This window comes from Rana temporaria, chromosome 3 (genome assembly GCF_905171775.1).
Source record: "Rana temporaria chromosome 3, aRanTem1.1, whole genome shotgun sequence".
Taxonomy (NCBI): domain Eukaryota; kingdom Metazoa; phylum Chordata; class Amphibia; order Anura; family Ranidae; genus Rana; species Rana temporaria.
The window spans coordinates 415,675,867-415,699,067 of NC_053491.1; the positions used below are offsets into that span (position 1 = coordinate 415,675,867).

A 23,201-nucleotide genomic window follows, 5' to 3' on the forward strand; every position below is an offset into this window, starting at 1 on the left:
GACTCCCACTTGGGCATGAGACAGCCGGCCCTCATTCTGCTCTCATAACAGATGCTGTCAGTCCGGCATATACCTGCTCTTCATGTGAGTGTACCCAGTTAAGCAGATGTCCTACTGGGTTTGCTGTGAACTGTTGCTGTGCTATTTCAACACAAGTTTCCCATTGTACCTAACTGTGTGACTGTGCTGCACTCCAACTACAAGTTAACCTACTAGCATGTCTTTGGAGTGTGGGAGAAAACCAGAGTACCTGCAGGAAACCCACACAGGCACAGGGAGAACATGTAAACTCAAGGCAGGTAGTGCCTTGGTTGGGATTAGACCGATGACCCTAGTGCTGCTAGGCAGAATCCTGTGGAGGCTGGAAATCAATGTACTAGTAATTTCTATTACCAGCGATCCATTCTGTCTTCTGTGTCCCATGCGAAGCGCAACCCTATGTAGTTATTGTGCAGCTGGGCAGCCGCTTGGCAAGGTCGCTATTTACAGAACACTCTGCCTTTTTCTCAATGAATGCAAGCTCCAACTGGACAAGTTGGAGATCATATCATCACTTTCTTGCCTCGCCACCTTGTCCAATCAGAGAATGCCCTTACATTTATGGAAAAACAAGGTGTTCACTTAATGGCACCTTAGTGTCAAGTGAGCAACACCCTGTGGTAACTATGCATCAAGGCAGCTGCTCAGCAGTGATCACTTTAGTAGCGGTGACTACTACAGTAATTTCCAGCTTCCAAAGCGATCATACAGGTATGTCATAGGCCTACTTACATGGGCCCAAGATGGACCAATGTAAATATGCAATAAAATTCATAACTGGAATTTAGCTTTAAAAAGTTAATTATGCCAATAATTGTAAGGTTCACTTTAAAATAGTGGAATCCCCAAAAATCAGTGAAACTGTTTTGTAAAATAGGTGAAAAGGTCTTCTTATATAGAGGAAGAGATGATTACATAATGGATTACGCAGTGAAAGTTTAACTTTACTAATTTATTTGTAAAACCTGAGATTTTGAAACTGATCTGGCGTTTAACAATAACTGAAAAAGGGGGATGATCTTAAAAATTAGGGACTATGATATCAATTCCCAACTGACTCAGAATTCTTAATTATATTGTACAAATAACATCTGCAGAGCAAATGATTGTAATCTTCATATGTTACAGTTATTTGGTTTGTTTGCTCCTCCACTTAAGTTAATTCTAATAGCTGTATTGATAACAATAAGTTAATAAACAATGATCAAGATGTGACTATATAGTAATCTGTCACTGAGTATACAGTATATAAATATATAAACACACAAGTATTTACTCCACCAATCATACCTCTGCTTCTTCTTTTGGGATAGCTTATGTACCACAAACAATACAATCAGAAGAATGACTATCAGAATAATGACAATGAGCACAATGTAGCCAGCTCCTGTTGGGACAAAAAATAAATCACATTTCTACTTTTGTAGACAAAATCTGATATTACCTACTTTATATTTACTTGTTAACATTTAAATAGTATAACTTATTTTTTTTTTTTTTAAATGCCTGGTTACCTATCTAGCTTTCTCATTCTATGTAATATTTAGGAGGGGTCTGGGGAGTTTGTTTTTTCCATAATGTACCCTGTCTGTACTGTACTGGCAGAGCTCCTTATTAGTTGTAAAGTAGATATGCACCCTATGAGGTCTAAGAGGTCCTTCATAAAAGTGAAGTTCTTCTTTGCAGTACATAAGAGTTATTTAATGTTTGTGGCAGAAGACACATGGGCCACCCTATGTCATGGGGAAAAATTAGCTCAATAAGAACCTTGGCCCAATCTCTACTACCTCCACCCTAGACAGCATCAGCAACTGCCACCATATGTTCACTTGGTTAAATTTTCCTATTCAAATTTGGATGATGGTACTTTTTTCAAATCATTACTAGGGATGAGCCGAACACCCCCCCCCCCCCCCATTCGGTTCGCACCAGAACCTGCGAACAGACCAAAAGTTTGTGTGAACTTTAGAACCCTGTTAAAGTCTATGGAACTCGAACGTTTGAAAGCTAAAGTGCTAATTTTAAAGGCTAATGTGCAAGTTATTGTCCTAAAAAGTGTTTGGGGACCTGGGACATGTATCAATGCAAAAAAAAGTTTTAAAAACGGTAATTTTTTCGGGAGCAGTGATTTTAATAATGCTTAAAGTTAAACAATAAAAGTGAAATATTCCTTTAAATGTCTTTCCCTGGGGGGTGTATAGTATGCCTGTGAAGCAACGCATGTTTCCCGTGCTTAGAACTGTCTCTGCACAAAGTGTCATTTCTGAAGGAAAAACGTCATTTAAAATCACTTGTGGCTATAATGAATTGTCGGCTCCCGAGAAAAGTAATTCATAAAAAAAAAAAGTGTGGGGTCCCCCTAAATTCAATTAACAGGCTCTTCAGGTCTGGTGTGGATTTTAAGGGGAACTCCATCCCAAATTTAAAAAAAAAATGGCGTGGAGTTCCTCCAAAAATCCACACCAGACCCCTTATCCGAGCACGCAACCTGGCCGGGACCCCAGATCCTGGTCCCCCCATGTGAATTGGTAATGGGGTAAATTGTACCTCTACCATTTCACTAAGAATGTGTAAAGAATTGTAAAAATAAAACACACACCGTGGAGAAAATCCACTCTCGGTCTCCGCTCCAACCTTTTCGGTATCCTGCAACGGGTGATCTCCTCTCCGCCGGGGTCCAGCAATGAGAAGATCTCTTCATCCAGGTCTGGGATCCAGAGCGCACGCATCGCCGGCCACCTGTCTCCACCGGAGATAGCCCGGCGAATGATGCAGCTTGAGCCAGTGACAGCTCTTATATAGGTAAGACAGGCCACCCGTCATGTGACCCCACCCCCTTCTGACACAAGGGAGAACCTGGGCTTCCCCAGTGATGTAGTCAGAGGGTGCATCAGAGGGGGACGGGGTCACGTGACGGGTGGCGGAGAGGAGATCACCCGTCGCAGGATACCGACAACGTTGGAGCGGGGACCGAGAGTGGATTACCACCGCTGGATTTTTTATTTTTATTTTTTTAATAAAGGACTTTTTCCATGGTGTGTGTGTTTTATTTTTACAATTCTTTACACTTTCTTAGTGAAATGGTAGGGGTACAATGTACTCCATTACCAATCCACATTGGGGGGGGCGGGATCTGGAGGTCCCCTTTGTTAAAGGGGTCTTCCAGATTCCGATAAGCCCCCCGCCCGCAAACCCTCACAACCACCAGGCAAGGGTTGTGGGGATGAGGTCCTTGTCTCCATCAACATGGGGACATGGTGCTTTGAGGGGTCACAGACCCCCAAAGCATCCTCCCAATTTTTTAGGGCACGTGGCCTGGTAAGGTTCAGGAGGGGGGGGCGGCTCTCTCGTCCTCTTTTCCTGCGGCCGGCCAGGTTGTGTGCTCGGATAAGGGGTCTGGTGTGGATTTTTGGGGGAACTCCATGCCATTTTTTTTAATTTGGGGTGGAGTTCTCCTTAAAATCCACACCAGACCTGAAGGGGGGACCCCACGTAATTTTTTTTTTAATTGATGGCGGGGTTCCCCTTAATATCCATACCAGACATGAAGGGCCTGGTAATTGAATTAGGGGGGACTCCCACGCTTTTTATTTTTTTTTATGAATAACTTTTCTCTGAATTGCCGGGAGCCGACAATTCATTACAGCTGTGAGTGATTTTAAATGACTTTTTTTTCCTTCAGAAATTACACTTTGTGCAGAGACCGTTCTAAGCACAGGAAACATGCGCCACTTCATAGGCATACTATACACCCCCCCCCCCCCATGGTACAAAATTGAATATTTCACTTTTATTGTTTCACTTTAAGCATTATTAAAATCACTGCTCCCGAAAAAACTTTAGTTTTTAAAACTTTTTTTGCATTGATACATGTCCCCTGGGGCAGGACCCAGGTCCCCAAACACTTTTTAGGACAATAACTTGCATATTAGCCTTTAAAATTAACACTTTAGATTTCTCCCATAGACTTTAACAGGGTGTTCCGCGGCTTTTCAAATTTGCCACAAACACCCCAAATTGTTCGCTGTTCGCCGAGTAGCCGAACAGGCAAACTCACTCGAAGCTCATCCCTAATCATTACTGAGTTTTATATGAGGCTATACTCAAAATTTCAAACCTCCATTCTGTGATAAACAGACATTTGTATTCCTCCTCCACTCTCCTCTGCTTTAATATGAATGTTTTGCTGGATTTAGCAAATATTTGTGGCATTCAACATTACCATAGTGCACAACTACCCTCTTCCAAGGAGGGAGGTTTGGTAAAAGACCCTTTTAGAATATTGCCTAATGCCTTGTACACACAAGTGGAATTTAAGACGGAAAAAGTCAGACGGAAGCTTTTCATCGGATATTCTGTCCGTGTGTATGCCCCATTGGGCTTTTTCCGTCCTAATTCCGATGGAATTAGATAGAGAACATGTTCTCAATCTTTCAGATGAAAAAAAATTCTATCAGAATTTCCATTCCTCTGGATGCAATTTCAACAGATTAAAAACCATGCATGCTCGGAAACAATTTGACGCATGCTCAGGAGGAGCATAGAACTTAATTTTCTCGGCTCGTCGTAGTGTTTTACGCCACCGCGTTCTTGACGGTCGGATTTTAGTGTGACCGTGTGTATGCAAGACAGCTTGAGCGGAATTCAGTCTGAACTCTGTCTGAGTTTATTCTGACGGCAAAACCGGTCATGTGTACAGGGCATTACTGCTTTGCTTTTGCTGTCTGTGCCCCTGCTTGATAGATTCAATCTCTCTATGTGTCCTGGTGACCATTGCCACCAGTGTTGAGAGTAGGGTTGTCACCTCATCTTTTTAAAAGTGAACACATATGAATTACACAGGTTCTGAGGCTAATTTAAAGCAGATAAGGCACCAAGTTAGTTTAAATACCACCTTAATCAGCCTCAGAACCTGTAATTATTTTAGGTTCAGTTTTATAGGGATGAGGTGGCAACCCTAGTTGAGAGTGGGGAAGAATCCAAAATGTTGAAATCAGCCGGGGTGACAACTGAGAAGAGGTTTCCTCTGTTATGGAGAGATGTTCTCATACTTCCTGCTATGTCTGCAAGACCCTGCCAATTACATTTATAAAGCCAGCACACAGCTCAGGGTGCCAGAGCAGTGGGAGAAATTAGAGAAGGAAATATCCCACAATGCTATCATGTAACTTTTCTATAATGCAAAAGCAGGAAAGTACAATAAAACAGTGCAGCATGTAATAATAGTATTCAGTAACAATGGTAGCAAATCAAATTCTAAATACATTCATTTACTATTTATCTACTTTAGAATTCCTGCACTAACACCAATTAGTCTTAACAATGTCCCCTCGCCCCTCCTACTGTTAATGCTGACCAACCTGTCTAAAAAATGTGTATACTTACCTAATTTCAGCCTGCTCTGGTCTAGTCACGTGACCTGACTCCCCCTGTTAGTCAGCAGCATCTGCAGGGGAGAGGAGGGAGTGGCAACAATGGCTGTGACATGTGACATCACAGCTTATGGAGATCTCTCCTCTCCCCTGCTGCCACTGCTCACTGACACAGGATATCATGTGACCAGAGCAGGCTGAAATTAGTACAGTATATACTATTATATATATGTAGCGCTCACCCCGAAGGAGCCGCTGAGAATAGATGGGATGGCAGATTTACCTCATAGCTCTTTCCATATGTCTAGGGGTGAATGAATGTAAAGGAATGTCCACGAATAAATGTCTTTTATGTGCTCTTTATTACCCAGCTGGGTAAAAACAGTTAACAGGTGATGAAAGGGATAGAGATGAGGAGGAGAACAGCAGATTCAGGCGTAGTATTTGGAACATTCCTGTTCCTAATGCGTAACACTTTAACACTTTCTTTACCACTCCTGCTTAAGTGGGCTTAGCGTGTCCGGATAGGCCTCTCTCACTGACCTAGCAGCCGGAACACCGCTCGAATCCCCTTAGAACCAGAGTCTCTGCCACAGACTCTTTCGAATGAAGGTCAGGGAGGAACCTCTGCCACAGGCCCTCTTGAATGAATGTCAGGTAGGAACCTCTTTAGGTAAAGTTGCGCCTGACTCCTCTTTGTAACGTCGCCACAGGTACCGACTGGAAGAGGAGTCAATCCTTCAGTGTCCGGTCACCTCGATCCATGGTGGTTTGTCTAAATCCTATTGGACCGCCAGCCTCTCATTGGCGCTCCTCAGATGGACTCCCCACCAAACAGCTACACTTGCTTGGGATCTTCAAAAGTGGAAACCCAGTCGATTACTGAGTCCCCGTCCTGCTTGAGTGCTCCAGACCAACTTAGGCCCGAAGCCAGGAACACAAACAGAATGAGCCCACAGCGCAGCCCAGCTGAAACAGAGACCCAAATTTGAACCAATTTACAATGGTCAGAGTCACATAACTCTCTGACCCCCTCTAAATTTAAATAGCACCGCGCTACATATATATATATATACAATTTTTTATACGGGCCAGTCAGCATAGGTGTTAGGAGGGGGGGCATTTTTAAACATAGTGTTAGGCAGGAATTCCATTTACATCCTATCTAAAATCTTAAGACATTGGCCCAGATTCACAGAGATCAGCGTATCTCTGTGCGGGCGTAACGTATCTCATTTACGTTACGCCGCCGCAAGTTTTTCAGGCAAGTGCTTTATTCACAAAGCACTTGCCGGTAAAGTTGCGGAGGCGTAGCATAAATCACCCGGCGGAATTCAAATTCGGCGGGTAGGTAGCGTGTTTCATTTAAATGAAGCGCGTCCCCGCGGCGAACCTAAAATTTCCCGGCGTGCATTGCTCTAAATGATGTCATTGGTTTTGACGTGGACGTAAATTACGTCCAGCACCATTCACGGACGACTTACGTAAACGACGTAATTTTATAAATTTTATAAATAAACGACGGCCATACTTAACATTGACTGCGCCTCATACACCCAGGGGCAACTTTACTCCGGGAAAAACCTAACGTAAATGTCGTAACTTTACTGCGTTGGCCGCGCGTACGTTCGTGAATTCGAGTATCTAGCTAATTTGCATACTCGACGGGGAAATCGATGGAAGCGCCACCTAGCGGGCAAAAAAAAATTGCATTTAAGATCCGATGGCGTAAGAGACTTACGTCTGTCGGATCTAATGGATATCTATGCGTAACTGATTCTATGAATCAGTCGCATAGATACGACGGCCCAGATTAGGACTTACGACGGCGTACATGGCGCTGCACCGTCGTAAGCCCTTTGAGAATCTGGGCCTCAGTATCCAATATATTTAATGACACACTGGCAAGTTATGGTTATCTTGTAAACTCAAGCTATACAAGTTGGATTTAGGCTCATCCAGCTTATGTTACTTACCTAGTTGAGTGGTATTGGTGTCGCAGTTGGGAGGTGCCCAGCCTTTATCACACTGGCATTTCAGTTCATGGTCACATACCTGCCTCAGAAAACAAGACTGCCTGACTTAATTGATATAAACAGCAATTGATATAAACATCAATTGATATAATCAACAAAATATTAATATAATCAACAAAATATATTGATATAATCAACAAAATCAACAAAATATTATCACACAGAATTGTAGTAAAATAATTGTATACATTCAAAGGCAGTTTTGCGGAAAAAATATAGCAAATAAAAAAATAAAATAATATAGCATATATAATTGATACACAAAACAGAAAAAAAAAAACTTTTCCTTTTCAGTCTGCAACCCCTGTAATGTTCAGTAAAATTCCAAGCAATATGGCAACATGGAAGCACTGTACACCATTGGTGTACAGCAGGGGTCAAGTCCTGGGAAAAAAAGTGTGGGAACTCACCCAAGATTCCCCACCTCAAAAATACATACATATATTTATGTATGTATCAGGAACGGCCCAAGACATTGTACTGCCTGGGCCCAGGAATGAAGTGCTGCTCCCCCTCCAAAAAAAAAAAATATTGCCCACCAAAAGGCCCCCCACATTAATTATTTTATATCATTGCAATTAAAACCCAAATGAAATTTATCAGTAAGTCAGATTTACATGCAACAGTGATGGTGGGGTTCAGACACAGCCAGGGGTGGTGGGGGTTTATACACAGCCACGGGTGGTAGGGTGGGGGGTTAAACACAGCCAGGAGTGGTATTGAGGGGCGTTAAACACAGGCAGGGGTGGTAGGGAGAGGGTTAGACACAGGCAGGGGTGGTAGAGGGTTAGACACATGCAGGGGTGGTAGGGGGTTGTACACAGCCAGGGGTGGGGCGTCACTAGGGTTGGTGTCACCTGGTGCGGTAAGAAATGGTGTCACCCCCCCCCCCCATTTTATTTTTTCCCATATAACACTGCATATAATGACAATAGTAGTGCCGTTAACAACTATAAAGCAATTAGCACATTTAACTAACAATATGATATGAAAAAAATTAGAACTCCCCAGGAAATAACAACCCCCCATCCGGATCAGTACCCGTTTCAGCAATAATAGCTGCCAGTACAGTGTCAGTTTCTGCAAAAATAATTGTCAGCATTGGTGTCCATTTCTACAATGATTCAAAGCATTGGTGCAGTAGCTACAATAATAGCCCTGGCATTGATGGTCAGTGGCATTAATGCTTTTTTAAAGCCCTGCAGCACAAGGAGTTAATTTACACTGCAATGGATCACTAATGCAGTAGTGGCCAGTGGCTGTGTTCATTAACTCCCTTGTGCTGTATTAGTGGTCAGTGTTAGTTACCCCTTTTTATTGAAGCATGAATGGGCATGAATGGGATCATTAACACTGACACTGACCACTAATACAGCACAAGGGGGTTAATTATCTTCTACTGGGCACTACTGCATTAGAGATCAATGGCAGTATTCATTAACTCTTTGTACTGAATTAAACATTAACAAGTCCTGTGCACTGGAAAAGAGTCACTGCAACATATATTTTACTCTGTCTGCCATTGCTCACTTACCTAATGCCAGCAACATGCATGTTCCCGCGCGGTACCTCTCTCTCTTCCTGTCCAGCCTCTGAATGACATCATGTCAGAGGCGGGGACTAGAAATAATCTTTTGGGTGCAGTGGAATGGATATCTACTTTGCTGAGTGTAGGAGTGCAGGGATCGTTCCAGCACTCGGCACCTCGCTGCAGCTCTGTGCGGGGTCTGACTTTGGCAGTGATCTGTTAAAGTGTACCGATGTGCATGCCATGTTCATCTGCCATCGGGCACAGTTAAGCCTGCACTGCACGCACTGTCATCTCTTCACGCTCCCCCCCCTCTGCCTTGGTGTCACCCGGGTGCAACCCCCGCCCCCCCCCGCTAGCAACGCCACAGAGGAGGAGGGTGTCGCATACCTCATACAGGCCAGGCTGGACTCTGATCGGCTTGGGCGGCTCGGCTAGTCCTGCAAAGGGAACGCGCGTTCCTGCTGTAAAAATAGTGCAGGGACGGCGTTCCCACGCGTTCCCGCAGGACTCGAGCCCTACGTGACAGAAACCCCCATCTGGGTGATCTATGTACATTGCAGGAACTTTAACAAACATTTTAGCACATTCCTACCTCTCCTCTAAAGAAATATCTGTTTGTTTCATCATTATAATCACCTGGTACACTAAAGCCTCGTAAACGATCAGATATCTGATGGAATCAGTCTGTTTTCATCGGACAAACCGATCGTGTGTAGAGGGCTTTAGTGTTCTAAATAAAAAGCTGCAGGTGTGCATCCCCCCGGCCTTTAGAAGTATTTAACCCTTGGGAAGAATCTCATCAATACTGAAAGCGGAGTTCCGGCCACAATTTCACTTTTTAAATATAAATACCCCTGTAATACACAAGCTTAATGTATTCTAGTAAAGTTAGTCTGTAAACTAAGGTCCGTTTTGTTAGGTTGTTACAGCATTTAGACACTTTATAAAATAGAAATTGACTGGGACCATCTTAAGTGTGGGCATCATGAAGCCAGACTGTATGACTTCCTGGATTTTAGCCTTGCAGATCTCGCACATGCTCAGTGCTGCACAAGCAGTGTAATAGGTTTCAGATCATGTTTCAGCACCTGTACTGTCCAAGTCACATGATTCTTCGAGACTGGGGAGTGCACAGACTCCTGGAAAGTTACACCCACTACATTCCCAGGAGTCTGTGCGGTGTAGGTTAGGAAGCTTAAGCACCTAGGTGCAGGAAGAGGGAAGATTAACTATTCTGCCTAGCAACAACACTTTGAAGGCATCTAAAAAATATATATATTTTCTTAAAGGACTAATGACTAGGGTTGAGCGAACCCGAACTGTAAAGTTCAGGTTCGGTACGGACTTTGGGTTTTTCCCAAACCCGGACCCGAACCCGAATAATTGAAAAAAGTTTGGGTCCGGAATTGGAGTTCGGGAAAAAAAAAAATGTGCGGAGGTCCCCGCAAATTCAATAACCAGACCCTTTAGGTCTGGTATGGATATTAAGGGGAACCCCGCCGTCAATTTAAAAAAAATTACGTGCGGTTCCCCCTAAATATCCATAACCAGACCCATTATCCGAGCACGTTGACCTGGCCGGCTGCAGAAAAGAGGGGGGGACAGAGTGCGGCCCCCCCCTCTCCTGAACCGCACCAGGCCACATGCCCTCAACATGGGGAGGATGTCCCCATGTTGATGGGGACAAGGGTCTCATCCCCACAACCCTTGCCCGGTGGTTGTGGGGGTCTGTGGGCGGGAGGTTTATCAGAATCTGGAAGACCCCTTTAACAAAGGGGACCCCCAGATCCTGACCCCCCCCCCCCCCTGTGTGAAATGGTAATGGGGTACCCCTACCATTTCACAAAGCAAGTGAAAAGTATTGTAAAAAAAACACACTGACACCGTAGAATAAAGTCCTTTATTAAAAAAAAAAAAACTCCAGCGGTGAAAAATCCACTCGTCACTGGGGAAGCCCAAGAAGAGGGAAGACTATGGGCGTCCCCAGTGACGTAGCAGAGGTACGTCAGAGGGGGTGGGGTCACGTGACGGGTGGCCCTGCCTCCTCTATATAAGTAATGTCACAGCTCCAGCGCGTCATTCCGCTGGGCTGTGTCCGGCGATGAGGAGGTCGGGGATGCTGCTGCGCTCCGGATGGATCTTCACATCGCTGGATCGAAGATCACCCGGCCGCCGCAGGATTGTCTCATCGCGGGAGATCACCCGCAGCCGTCGCAGGATCAGGACAACGCAGGAAGCCGGGAACGAGTGGATTTTTCACCGCTGGAGTTTTTTTTTTTTGTTTTTTTTTAATAAAGGACTTTATTCTACGGTGTCAGTGTATTTTTTTTACAATACTTTTCACTTCCTTCGTGAAATGGTAGGGGTACAGTGTACCCCATTACCATTTCACACAGGGGGGTCAGGATCTGGGGGTCCCCTTTGTTAAAGGGGTCTTCCAGATTCTGATAAACCTCCCGCCCGCAGACCCCCACAACCACCGGGCAAGGGTTGTGGGGATGAGACCCTTGTCCCCATCAACATGGGGACATCCTCCCCATGTTGAGGGCATGTGGCCTGGTGCGGTTCAGGAGAGGGGGGGGGCGCACTCTGTCCCCCCCTCTTTTCTGCGGCCGGCCAGGTCAACGTGCTCGGATAACGGGTCTTGTTATGGATATTTAGGGGGAACCGCACGTAATTTTTGTTTTAAATTGACGGCGGGGTTCCCCTGAATATCCATACCAGACCTGAAGGGTCTGGTTATGGATATTTAGGGGGAACCGCACGTCATTTTTTTTTTAAATTGACGGCGGGGTTCCCCTTAATATCCATACCAGACCTAAAGGGTCTGGTTATTGAATTTGTGGGGACCTCCGCGCATTTTTTTTTCTAAAAGTCTGTGTCCCATTGACTACAATGGGGTTCGGAGTTCGGGTTCCCGAACCCGAACTTTTTTTTTAAAGTTCGGGTTCGGACCCGAACCCGAACATCCAGGTGTCCGCTCAACTCTACTAATGACATTTTTTTAAAACTATGTTATATTTATGGGTGGAACTCCACTTGAAATTCCTATTGCAAGGGGTGCCTAAAAAATGTATCTGTATATTAGCACAAACTTCTTGGAAGATCAGTGAGCCAATCGCACAAGCAGGAAATTATATTTCTGGGATTGTCTTTTTTCCCAACAAAAGTGGAGTTACACTTTAAGTCCAAAAAATAAACTATACATATTGCTCATAGCAACCAATTGGATTCTTCTTTTTGATTTGCAACCAGAAACACAAAAAATAATATGATTAGCTGGAAATCTAATCACAGACAGCATTTATCAGAATTTCAGACTTTCCCCCCAAAAAAGATTAAAGTAGAGCTCTAGGCAAAACTTTTTTTGCATTTTGGATTTAGTAAGGGAGGTTTATAACCCCTGTCAGATTTTTTATTTTATTTTTGCCATCTTTTTCACATTGCAGAGATTTTCCTTCACCTTCTGTCCAATAGACAAACAGAAAGTGGGAGGAAATCCCTGCAAATTAAAGGGGTTGTAAAGGTAATTTTTTTTTTCCCTAAAAAGCTTCCTTTACCTTAGTGCAGTCCTCCTTAACTTATCTCATCCTTCCATTTTGCTTTTAAATGTCCTTATTTCTTCTGAGAGATCCTCATGTCCTGTTCTTCTGTCTGTAACTACACACAGTAATGAGAGGCTTTCTCCCTGGTGTGGAGAAAGCCTCTTGAGGGGGGAGGGGGCGAGCAGGAATTTCAGGACATTCTCTACTTTGTAGATAGAGAAAGGAGCTGTGTGTTAGTGGGCGTCCTGACACTCCTGCTCACCCCTTCAAGAGGCTTTCTCCACACCAGAGAGAAAGCCTCGCATTACTGTGTGTAGTTACAGACAGAAGAACAGGAAGTGAGGATTTCTCTGAAGAAATAAAGACATTTAAAAGCAAAATCGAAGGATGGAGTAAGTGAAGGAGGACTGCACTAAGGTTTTAGGAAGCTGTAACAGTCAGGGGTTAACGCCGTTTACGATATTCCATTCCACCAACCCAAGACGGCTTCCGACACTCCACAATCCAGCAGAAAGGACCCATTGGATTTCCCCCAGAATAACGAGACACAGCTCTGTTCTTTGGTTCCAAACGGATAGATCTTTGATGGTAAAACTCAGTCTTTTATACAGTAGAAACCAAGAGTGAACAATGACTCAACTCCACCCACAACATGACACAAGGAACTCAATACGCATCTTTAGTCAGACTTTCTGGTGCCAGGTCTACATGAGTTAATTACTATAGCTGACAAGGCAGACGTCATGACTCCGGCTCTTTTCACCTTCTATTCAATACACATTCCTTTAGTAAACATAAGTCAGACGTCTGACCTTTTGAGGGTGCTAATTCACATCACATATTATCATCAATAGACTTTCACACAAAACAGTGTCAATTAGCATAGCACAATAAAATATCTTAGGAGCCAGACTCAAGTAACACCTCAACAGTATGTGTCCCCACATTGAATGAATCACAAAATTATTGATCTGCTGGGCTCAGAATTAACCACCTGTAATATTTCAAGATATCCTGCAATACATTATGAATTATCATTACTGTCCCATCTCATGTAATTCAAGATATCAGTTCTCAGTCATCCTATGCCCTTGGGGACATAGGATGACCCTAGAAACAGGAGTCATTGGTGAAGCTGAACCAGGAGTACCCTGCATCCTTCAAAAGCTTCTGGGTCCCACGGGCCATACCGTTACAGAAGCTATTTAGGGAAACATTTTTTTAACTTTACAACCCCTTTAGGAGAATTTCTTGGGGACATTCAGGTCACTAGAACTAGTGTCTCCATTGGAAGATTTTCTCTGTATTACTTTTTCTGGGGACAGCCCAAAATTTGGAATTTTCTTTTACTTTCACTTTCAATGATAATGGTAAGCAGGACAAAAAGAGAAGGCGAATCTCCCTAATGGGGGCACAGACAGCAATAAAACTCACAGGTGTTCTAATCCCTCTGCACTCCATCCAAAACAAAAGAAAAAGTTTTGCCTTTAAATATACTTTAACCTTTTGGCGCCAACGGTACGCACATATGCAGCCTCTTGGTGGGTGGGCCTTGGCACAGAGAGGCCGCATATTTGCGTACCAGATTGCACACCCAGATGTGCTGAGAGCGCCCTCCCTGCATGCTCTTTGTACAGTTACTGGTGGCTAAAGGAAAGCTCCCGTTTGCTACTTGGGATCGGAAGCTTTCCCGTTTTGTTACCGCCATAACAGCCAATCATGACGGTCACATGATCATAAACCCAGCCTCCCAGCACCTAAAACCTGGGAATGGCCCGGAGGTGATGGTGCCAGGGGGTTGGGGTTGCTTTTAGTTCTTATGGGCATAACTTGGGTATTACTGGATTACATAGTGCAACTTTGAACACATACAGTAAATCATGGATCTCTTTTTAGTACAGTCACAAAGAAGATGGATTCCCCTAAACAGACTTTAAAGGCGTAGATCTAGAAAAAATGTTTATACACAATGTTGTATATAGAAATATAGAAAATGTATTTGAACATTAAGATTAAAAACATAATCATTGATCAATGGTTGTAATGTATACAAATCTGTATGGAGACACCATTATCTATACACATGAACAGTTGTCATCCTTCAACCGACGCATTTCAAATAACACTTTTTCTTCAGGGGTGTTCTTTAGAGGACATAGAAGTGCATCTACAACATCACATAGATTTATAATAAATATCATATAAAAAGTACTTATATAGATTCATTCAGATAATAATGTTTGTTGTAGGGACTTACATGCATTAACTTGGTGTTAACAGAAGGACATTCCAAAATGTTGTCTCTATTTTTCTATTGGTTTTAATCAAATGACAACATTTTGGAATGTCCTTCTGTTAACACCAAGTTAATGCATGTAAGTTCCTCCAACAAACATTATGATCTGAATGAATCTGTACTTTTTATACAATATTTATGTCAGGACCTGGGCTTGAACCTGGGACCTCTTCTGTGTCTGGCATTGTCTTTTTCCACTGAGTTATCTTGCATGCTGGACAGTTCCCTGCCTGATCTGCTGGATAAACCTATATGATCCATTAGACTACTCTAATGTCTTAATTGCAGCTGAACCTTGAACTCTTTGCTCCTCCCACGGACTTCCTATAAAAGCCTTGTCTCAGCACTTCCTCTTTGCCAGTATATTGTGCCTTCTCAGCCAGTGCCTTGCGATTTGTCTTCTCTGCTGCCATTTGTACCTGCAACCACCCGTGTTTGACCCTCGGCCTGTTCCTGGACTTCTCTACTGCCTTATCCCAATTTGCAACAACCTGTGTTTGACCCTCGGCCTGTTCCTGGACTTCTCTACTGCCTGATCCCAATTTGCAACCACCTGTGTTTGACCCTCGGCCTGTTCCTGGACTACTCTACTGCCTGAGCCTAATCTGCAACCACCTGTGTTTGACCCTCGGCCTGTTCTTTGACTACTCTTCTGCTTGATCCCAGCCTGCAGCCACTTGTGATTGATCCCTTGGCTTGTTTACTGACCATGCTTCTGTTTGATCCTTATCTGCTTACCCGCTACTGGACCCCAGCTTGCTCACCTCCTGGTGGGGCGATCCTGAGGCCCGTGACCTGGTGCTAACACACAGCAAAATCCATCTCCACCATCAGGAGCTCTGGTGAACACCTGTTAGCACTTAGACTCCGCGGGCCAGATTCACAAAGAGATACGACGGTGTATCTACAGATACACCATCGTATCTCTGATTTACACTGGTCCTATCTATGCGCCTGATGCATAGATAGGGCTAAGATCTGACAGTGTTACACTGTGTTACACTGTCTGATCTTTTTTTCAATTTAAAAATGGCGCCGGGGGCGTTCCCGCTGATTTACGATAAATAATATGTAAATCAGCGAGATACGCAAATTTCAATAACGTACGCGGACCCGTCGCAGTGTTCCGTAGCGGTTTTCCCGTCCTATACTTACCCCTGTTTTTAGCAGGCGCAGCCAATGTTAAGTATAGCTGGCGTTCCCGCGTCGAATTTGAATTTTCCAACGTCGCTTGCGTACGCCGATTCACGAACACGAGCGCCGCAAGTCCCGCTCACGTCGAAACCACTGACGTCCTAGTGACGTCAGTGGGAGCAATGCACGCCGGGAAATTCCCCGGACGGCGCATGCGCATTTAAATCGGCGCGGGAACGCGCCTGATTTAAATAGTACACTCCCCTAGCCGCGGAATTTAAATTCCGCCGGGGGATTTAGGATCCGCCGTCGCAAGTTTGGAGGTAAGTGGTTTGTGATTTAGCCACTTGCCTCCTAAACTTGCGGGAGCGGATCTTAATTCACGTAGATCGAGCGGATCTATAGATCCGCTGAGCTACGTGAATCTGGCCCCGCACCTCAGATGAGCCTGTGTCATCAGCCAGGGTGACCTGTGTGAACATCTGCTCTGCTGCTATTGCAATTGGCCTTCAAGCCCGATGCCTGATCGTAACAATTTAATATAAATCTATGAAATGTTGTAGATGCACTTCTATGTCCTCTAAAGAACACCCCTGAATAAAAAGTGTTATTTGAAACGCGTCGGGTGAAGGACGACAACCGTTCATGTGTGTAGATACTGGTGTCTCCATACAGATTTGTATACATTCTATATACAACATTGTGTATACACATTTTTTCTAGATCTATGCCTTTAAAGTCCGTTTAGGGGAATTCATCTTCTTTGTGATTTATATTGGATGTGGCATTAGATCTAGTAGAACACATCCACCAACCTTTCTTTCTTTGTTCTTTTTAATACAGTACTTATTCTAGATATTCAGTTAAGGTGTGATCAAATCCTAACAATGAACTTCCCCTATTTGTCCCTTTTGAGTCTTTAACCTCCCTGGCGGTATGATTCTTTCAGAAAAAAGGTGCTGAAAGCGGTACCATTATTTGCAAGGAAATTTGGCGTTTTATACTGTAGGTTTGTAATTTTTAGGAATAACTCACTTAAATCTGACCAAAAAAGAGTCTTGTAGGCATCCCGGGTATGACATTTTTTTAAAAACAAAATTATAAATTATAATATAATAAATAATTATAAATAATTATAACAAATAATAATATAATTATAATAAAATTATTCAATAATGGAATCAACTCAAAATCACTGAAATTTGCTCAGTTGCAGAATTGTCGCTGTCATTACTTTTATTTTTTTATGCCGAATTTCCCCACAAATCGCTATCGCACAATTCTGCAAGTGATTATAATTTATTATCGCTGTTTTCTAGCTGATCTAAAAACACTTTTGACATACAGGGACACTTTTGGTTGCTATGGACAATCTACAGTTTGTAGGCAGAAAGAACAGTTTTTATTATATAAAAGTACATGTAGGACACTGGGCAGACCACTAGGGACAAAGAGGGGGTGTATTTTTTACATACAGTACTGTAATCTATAAGATTACTGTATACTGTATGTAATGTGTTTGTTTACGTTTTTGAATTTGGCGCCGTTCTCCGCTCCTGTGCGCTCACACAGCGCAGTGGCATCGCTGGATCCAGGGACAAGGTAAGTAAACCAAGCCTGTGGATCCAGCGAGGCGAGCCCGAGTCTGACTCTGGGTTACCGATCCTAGCACAAAAATCTAACCCCGAGTCAGACTCGGGAATACCGCCAGGGGGGTTAAATACCATAACCTTAAAAGCTTTTTACTATATCTGTTTAATAAGTGCAAAACAATACCTGCCAAGCCTGCCAGAAATCCAAAGCTATCCCATGCACACTGCTTGTGTTATCTCAATGAGTCTAATCAACCCTCCCTATAGTCTCACTGAACTACAGAACACTTTCCTCTATGTTATGGAGAGCTGGGCAGGGCTAACAGCATTCATTTCAAATTCAGTAACTCCATTGTGCTGTCAGCACACAACAGACAATTAGAAGCGGAGTGCATTTCTGGCAGATCAGCAGGTATTTCTGTATATGATGTGATTTGGAGAAATGTGCATGCATTGCAGGGATGGATGCATATGGGTTTTATTTTTTTATCTTGCCTACAAATAAACGTTAAACTATTTGTTCCATAGCACATGCCATAAGCTGTATGGGCCAAATCCACAAAAAGCGTCGCATTTTTAGTTTTTCAAAACTTATGTCATTTAAGTTACGGCGTCCTAATTTGTTATCGTAAGTGCCGTATCCACAGCGCATTTGCGCGCAAATTTGCGCCAGCGTAACTTAAATTCCAAGGCGTAAGGCGGGCTTATTGCAAGTGGGAAGGAAGTGGGCGTGCTTCATTGTAATGAGCCGTGACCCCATGCAAATGAGGCGCCGGCCGTACTGCGCATGCGCGCACGAATCTGCTGCTCACTGGGCATGTGCAGAACTGGGCTCGGCGCAATCAGTGAGATAGGTAAAAGGCCAAGCGTACTTAGTTTGAGGATCGCCCTGTGTATAAAAAGCCCCAGTCAAACACACTTCCCTTGCAAAAGTATATCCCAGTGTTTCCCTTCCTAGAGCAAGTTGCTTCTGCTCTGAACGTTTGTTGGTGTTTGTTGGTAATTTGTGTTTGTGAGAAAAGTTGTTGAGGAGTTGTAGAGTATAGTTGGTGTTTGTTTTTGATAACTGTTTATTTATTTTTGGTTTGTGTTTGTATATTTTTTTCTTTTTTTTGCGTGTTTGTTTTTGAATTTATAGTAGCTGTCTGCTTGTGTGTTTAGATTTTTTTTTGGTTTTCAGTGAGTTTGTTTGTTTGTTTTTTTGTTGTGTGTGTATTGTTGATTGTTTTTTGGGTGAGTGTCTTGTTGCTGGGTGGTGTCTGTGATGGCCCCCAAGCGCAGGAAGCTGAATTTTACCCTGGGAGAGAAGCGAATTCTTGCTCATGGCATCGTCAGATATGGGCGATATCTGCATGGCCCTGCGAGCCAGAACACCCCCCCTGCCAGGAGGAGGGAGATCCTTAAAAAGATCACGGATCAGATCAATGCGGTGGGGGGGGGGGGAGACCAGGACCCCCGCTGGCATTCAAAAAAAAATAAATGATCTTAGGAGCGTGGTCCGGAACAAGATGGCAAGGATCGATGCCCATAGGAGGGGCACTGGAGGAGGGGGACCCTGCCCAGTCAGGCTGACTGAGGAGGAATGGGCAGTGGCCCAGTGTTTCCACCCACAGCAGGTGGTGGGCCTGCAAGGCTATCAGTCAGATGTTCCTGTGAGGACAGGTAAGTTTTTTGTTTTTCTATCTGGTGATTAGTAGTGTTGCTCACGAATATTCGTATTGCGAATATTCGGCTCGAATATGGCATATTCGAGTATTCGCGATATATTTCGAATTTCGCGGTGAATATTCGCGATTCCGAATATTCGCATTTTTTCAATTTTATTTTTAAAACAGATCACATCCTATCGACGTCTAAAAGCATTGCTGGTATGATTAGAGACCCTGGGCGGGGTAGCTAAGCTGAGGCGATCCTTTTATGTTGCCGAATTAAAAAAAAAAAAAATTGCGAATTTTCGCTAATGCGAATGCGAAAATGATTGCGAATTTTCGATAACTGTGGTAGGAGAACTCTGATTGTCTCTGATGCAAAAGGGGGGGGGCTTTGTGTATGTTTCTGTTATGAATATTTGTATGTTTGATATTATTTTTTTTTGTAAGAAGGAAAAAATTGCGCATACCTAAAAAAAAGGGGAGAATACAGCAGCAACTCAAAAATGTTATACAACATAAATTAATACAAGACAGAAAATGGAGTCGCTCTACAAGAATAAAAAATATGTCTAGTGACAAGACATGTGGGCAAATTATAAAATAAGCAAGCGCAAATAACTTGTGAAATACACAGTGAAACAAATATATAAAGAAATATAGTCCCAATAATAGAAAAATAATCTTTCATAAAAATGTCTTTGATATGTGAAGTGAAAAAAAGTCCAAAGCATGCAGCATGAACGTGTTCAATCTTCAAGGTGTTTGATTGACAAACGGCTGTGACAGATGGATAGAGTAAAGAATCACCACCAATGCAAAACACTTTTTATTTTCTATTGTAAAATATCAAGAATATTCTGAGCCAATCAGAGTGCTCCTTCCGCATTTGCCGAATATTCGCAATTATTTTGTATTGTAAAATATCAAGAATATTCTGAGCCAATCAGAGTGCTCCTTCCGCATTTGCCGAATATTCGCAATTATTTTGTATTGTAAAATATCAAGAATATTCTGAGCCAATCAGAGTGCTCCTTCCGCATTTGCCGAATATTCGCAATTATTTTGTATTGTAAAATATCAAGAATATTCTGAGCCAATCAGAGTGCTCCTTCCGCATTTGCCGAATATTCGCAATTATTTTGTATTGTAAAATATCAAGAATATTCTGAGCCAATCAGAGTGCTCCTTCCGCATTTGCCGAATATTCGCAATTATTTTGTATTGTAAAATAACAAGAATATTCTGAGCCAATCAGAGTGCTCCTTCCGCATTTGCCGAATATTCGCAATTATTTTGTATTGTAAAATATCACGAATATTCTGAGCCAATCAGAGTGCTCCTACAGCATTTGTCGAAATTGCGCAGTTAATATCGCATTCGCATTTTGCGAAATTTCGAAAAAATATCAAGAATATTCTGAGCCAATCAGAGTGCTCCTACCGCAGTTATCGAAAATTCGCAATTATTTTCGCATTCGCAATAGCGAAAATTTCTTAATCATTTCATTTCGATAAAATATCACGAATATTCGAATTTAGCGAATATATCTCGAATATTCGACTATATATTCGAGATATATCGCGAAATCGAATATGGCGTATTCTGCTCAACACTAGTGATTAGCATGTGTGGGTGAGGGAAGGGAAGATGTGCCAAGTGTGTGGATCCTCAAACCTGTGATTGTTTTGTGTCCTCTACAGATGGCCAGGAGGTTGCAGGCCCATCAGGCCAGGAGGTTGCTGGGTCATCAGGCCAGGAGGTTGCTGGGTCATCAGGCCAGGAGGTTGCTGGGTCATCAGGCCAGGAGGTGGCAGCCCCATCAGGCCAGGCTGCTGCACCACCCCCAAGACAGGCTGCTGATGAGTCCCAAGAAGGGCAGGATTCCCCAGGAGAGGGGGGTGGCCAAACCTCCCCTCATGAGGAGGTTGAAGGGGAGGAGGATGAGGGGGAGGATGAAGAAAATCTACAGCTTGGCCGGGAAGTATTTTTGGCCTCTGCTAGGATGACCTTTGAGTCTTCCCCTGAGGTTACCCCTGAGGCTACCCCTGAGGCTGGCAGCAGTCAGGCCACCATCAGGGGTAGCCCCTCTCACTCCTCCCCCAACAGGCCGCAACCCACAAGGGTCACTCTATCCCCTCCTCCAAGGCCACAAGCCTCAGGGGCAGGCAGGATGGCGACCCAGGAGACCAGGGGGTCTTTTGAGCGTCTGCCGGCCAGTCTGCAGAGGGACAATGCCCGGCAGGCCCGCAGTCTGGGTGAGATTAAAAAAACTATCACCAAGATGGAGCACAGCCTGGATGTAATGAGGGAGTCACTCAGTGATGTGGCCACCAACTCAGTGGGGGTCATCACATGTTTGTGGTCCCTGCACACCGCCACAACAGGCGTGGCCCAGGAGGTGACTGCCCTCACCCAGGCTGTGCAGAACAATACCCGGGCTGTGCAGGACAATACCCGGGCTGGCCAGGCCAATACGGCTGCCATCACTGTCTGTCTGAACAGGATAGCAGTGGCCTTGGAGGGCAGGCCAGCAGGAGGACAGACACCAGGGGAGGCTCCTCGTTCCCCTGCTCACACCCCCTCATGAGGATACTCCTTCCCCTGCTAACACCCCCCCCTGTGAAGATCCTCCAGTTGGCCGTGGCCGTGCCCGTGCCCGTGGGCAGCCCAGAAGGAGCACTCGCCGCCGTAATTAATTGGCAGGGGTACTTTTGTTTTTTGTTTTTTTTTGGTTTTAATTTGATATTTTTATGATTTTGTTTATTATACTGTACTTATGATTTGGTTTATGTGTGTGAATGATGTGTGAATGTGGGGGAGTGGCATTCCTGATGAAATAAGGGTGTCACCCTCAGTTTTGGTGGAGTAGGGATCCCCAGGACCAGGGAGAAGTGATCCCAGGTTCCTGAATGGTGTATGAATGCACAGTGACATAATTGGAGCCGTGGCGGGGCGTTACTGCTCCCAAGTACCAAAGGGGGGGTACTTGGATCTAATCCAATTCGATGTGATGTGTCTGTGCTAGGGACCACAGTGGTGTGCATTCATGCATTCTCATTGTGACATAATTAATGTGCGTTTCCTGTGAAAAAAACATTCTCATTGTGACATTATTCATGTGCGTTTACTGTGCAAAGATACATTCTCATTGTGACATTCATGTGCGTTTACTGTGAAAAAAAACATTCTCATTGTGAAATTATTCATGTGCATTTACTGTGCAAAGATACATTCTCATTGTGACATTCATGTGCGTTTACTGTGAAAAAATGCCTTCTGCAAAGCGTCTCCTGATTGCTGTGTCCTCAGCAGACCGGGTAGAGTGGGTTAGGGGTGGATTGCCTGGGTGGGGGGTCAGGTCAGCACGTAAGTCAATCTGCAGGCCCCTTCTCACTGCAAAGTTGTGAAGAATACAACATGCCCCGATTATTTGGCACACAAAGTCTGGGGAATACAACAGTGCACCCCCAGTCTTGTCCAGGCATCTGAAGCGGGACTTCAGCAGCCCAAATGTGCGCTCCACAACTGCCCGGGTGCGAATGTGTATGTCGTTGTAGCGTTGCTCTCCTGGGGTTTGGGGGTTCCTGAATGGGGTCATCAGGTGGGGTCCCAGGGCATATCCAGAGTCACCTGTAAGGGAAAAGACAGGAGGATGTTAGTCATGCATGTGCCCCTTGTGATGTCTGCATCATGGGGGGGGACATACCTGACACCCATGTCACTCACCAATCAGCCAGCTGTCTCCATATACGTTCATCTCCAAATCTCGGAAGATGTTGGTCTGCCGGAATACATAACTATCATGGCACGAACCAGGAAATTTGGCACAGACGTGCCAGATGAGGCCATGGGCATCTACGATCACCTGGACATTTATGGAATGCCAGTGTTTGCGATTCCGGAACAGGTGCTCGGTCTCATGGGGGGGTTGTAGTGCCACATGTGTACAGTCAATAGCCCCGATGGTCCGTGGGAACCCAGCAATGTTATAAAAGTCCGTCATG

The 23,201-nt window shown here is 44.1% G+C and overlaps 1 protein-coding gene across 1 annotated transcript in view; it reads right to left on the bottom strand.

Annotated features, from left to right (window-relative positions):
• Positions 1-23,201, bottom strand: part of LOC120933097 (zinc metalloproteinase-disintegrin-like batroxstatin-2) — a 127,729-nt gene that overhangs the window by 10,479 nt on the left and 94,049 nt on the right. The window contains exons 19-20 of the mRNA XM_040346093.1: positions 7,388-7,466; positions 1,330-1,426 (exon numbers count right to left, since the gene is read on the bottom strand). Of these exons, the coding sequence (XP_040202027.1) occupies positions 1,330-1,426; positions 7,388-7,466 (176 nt within the window). The remainder of the gene's footprint in view (positions 1-1,329; positions 1,427-7,387; positions 7,467-23,201) is intronic.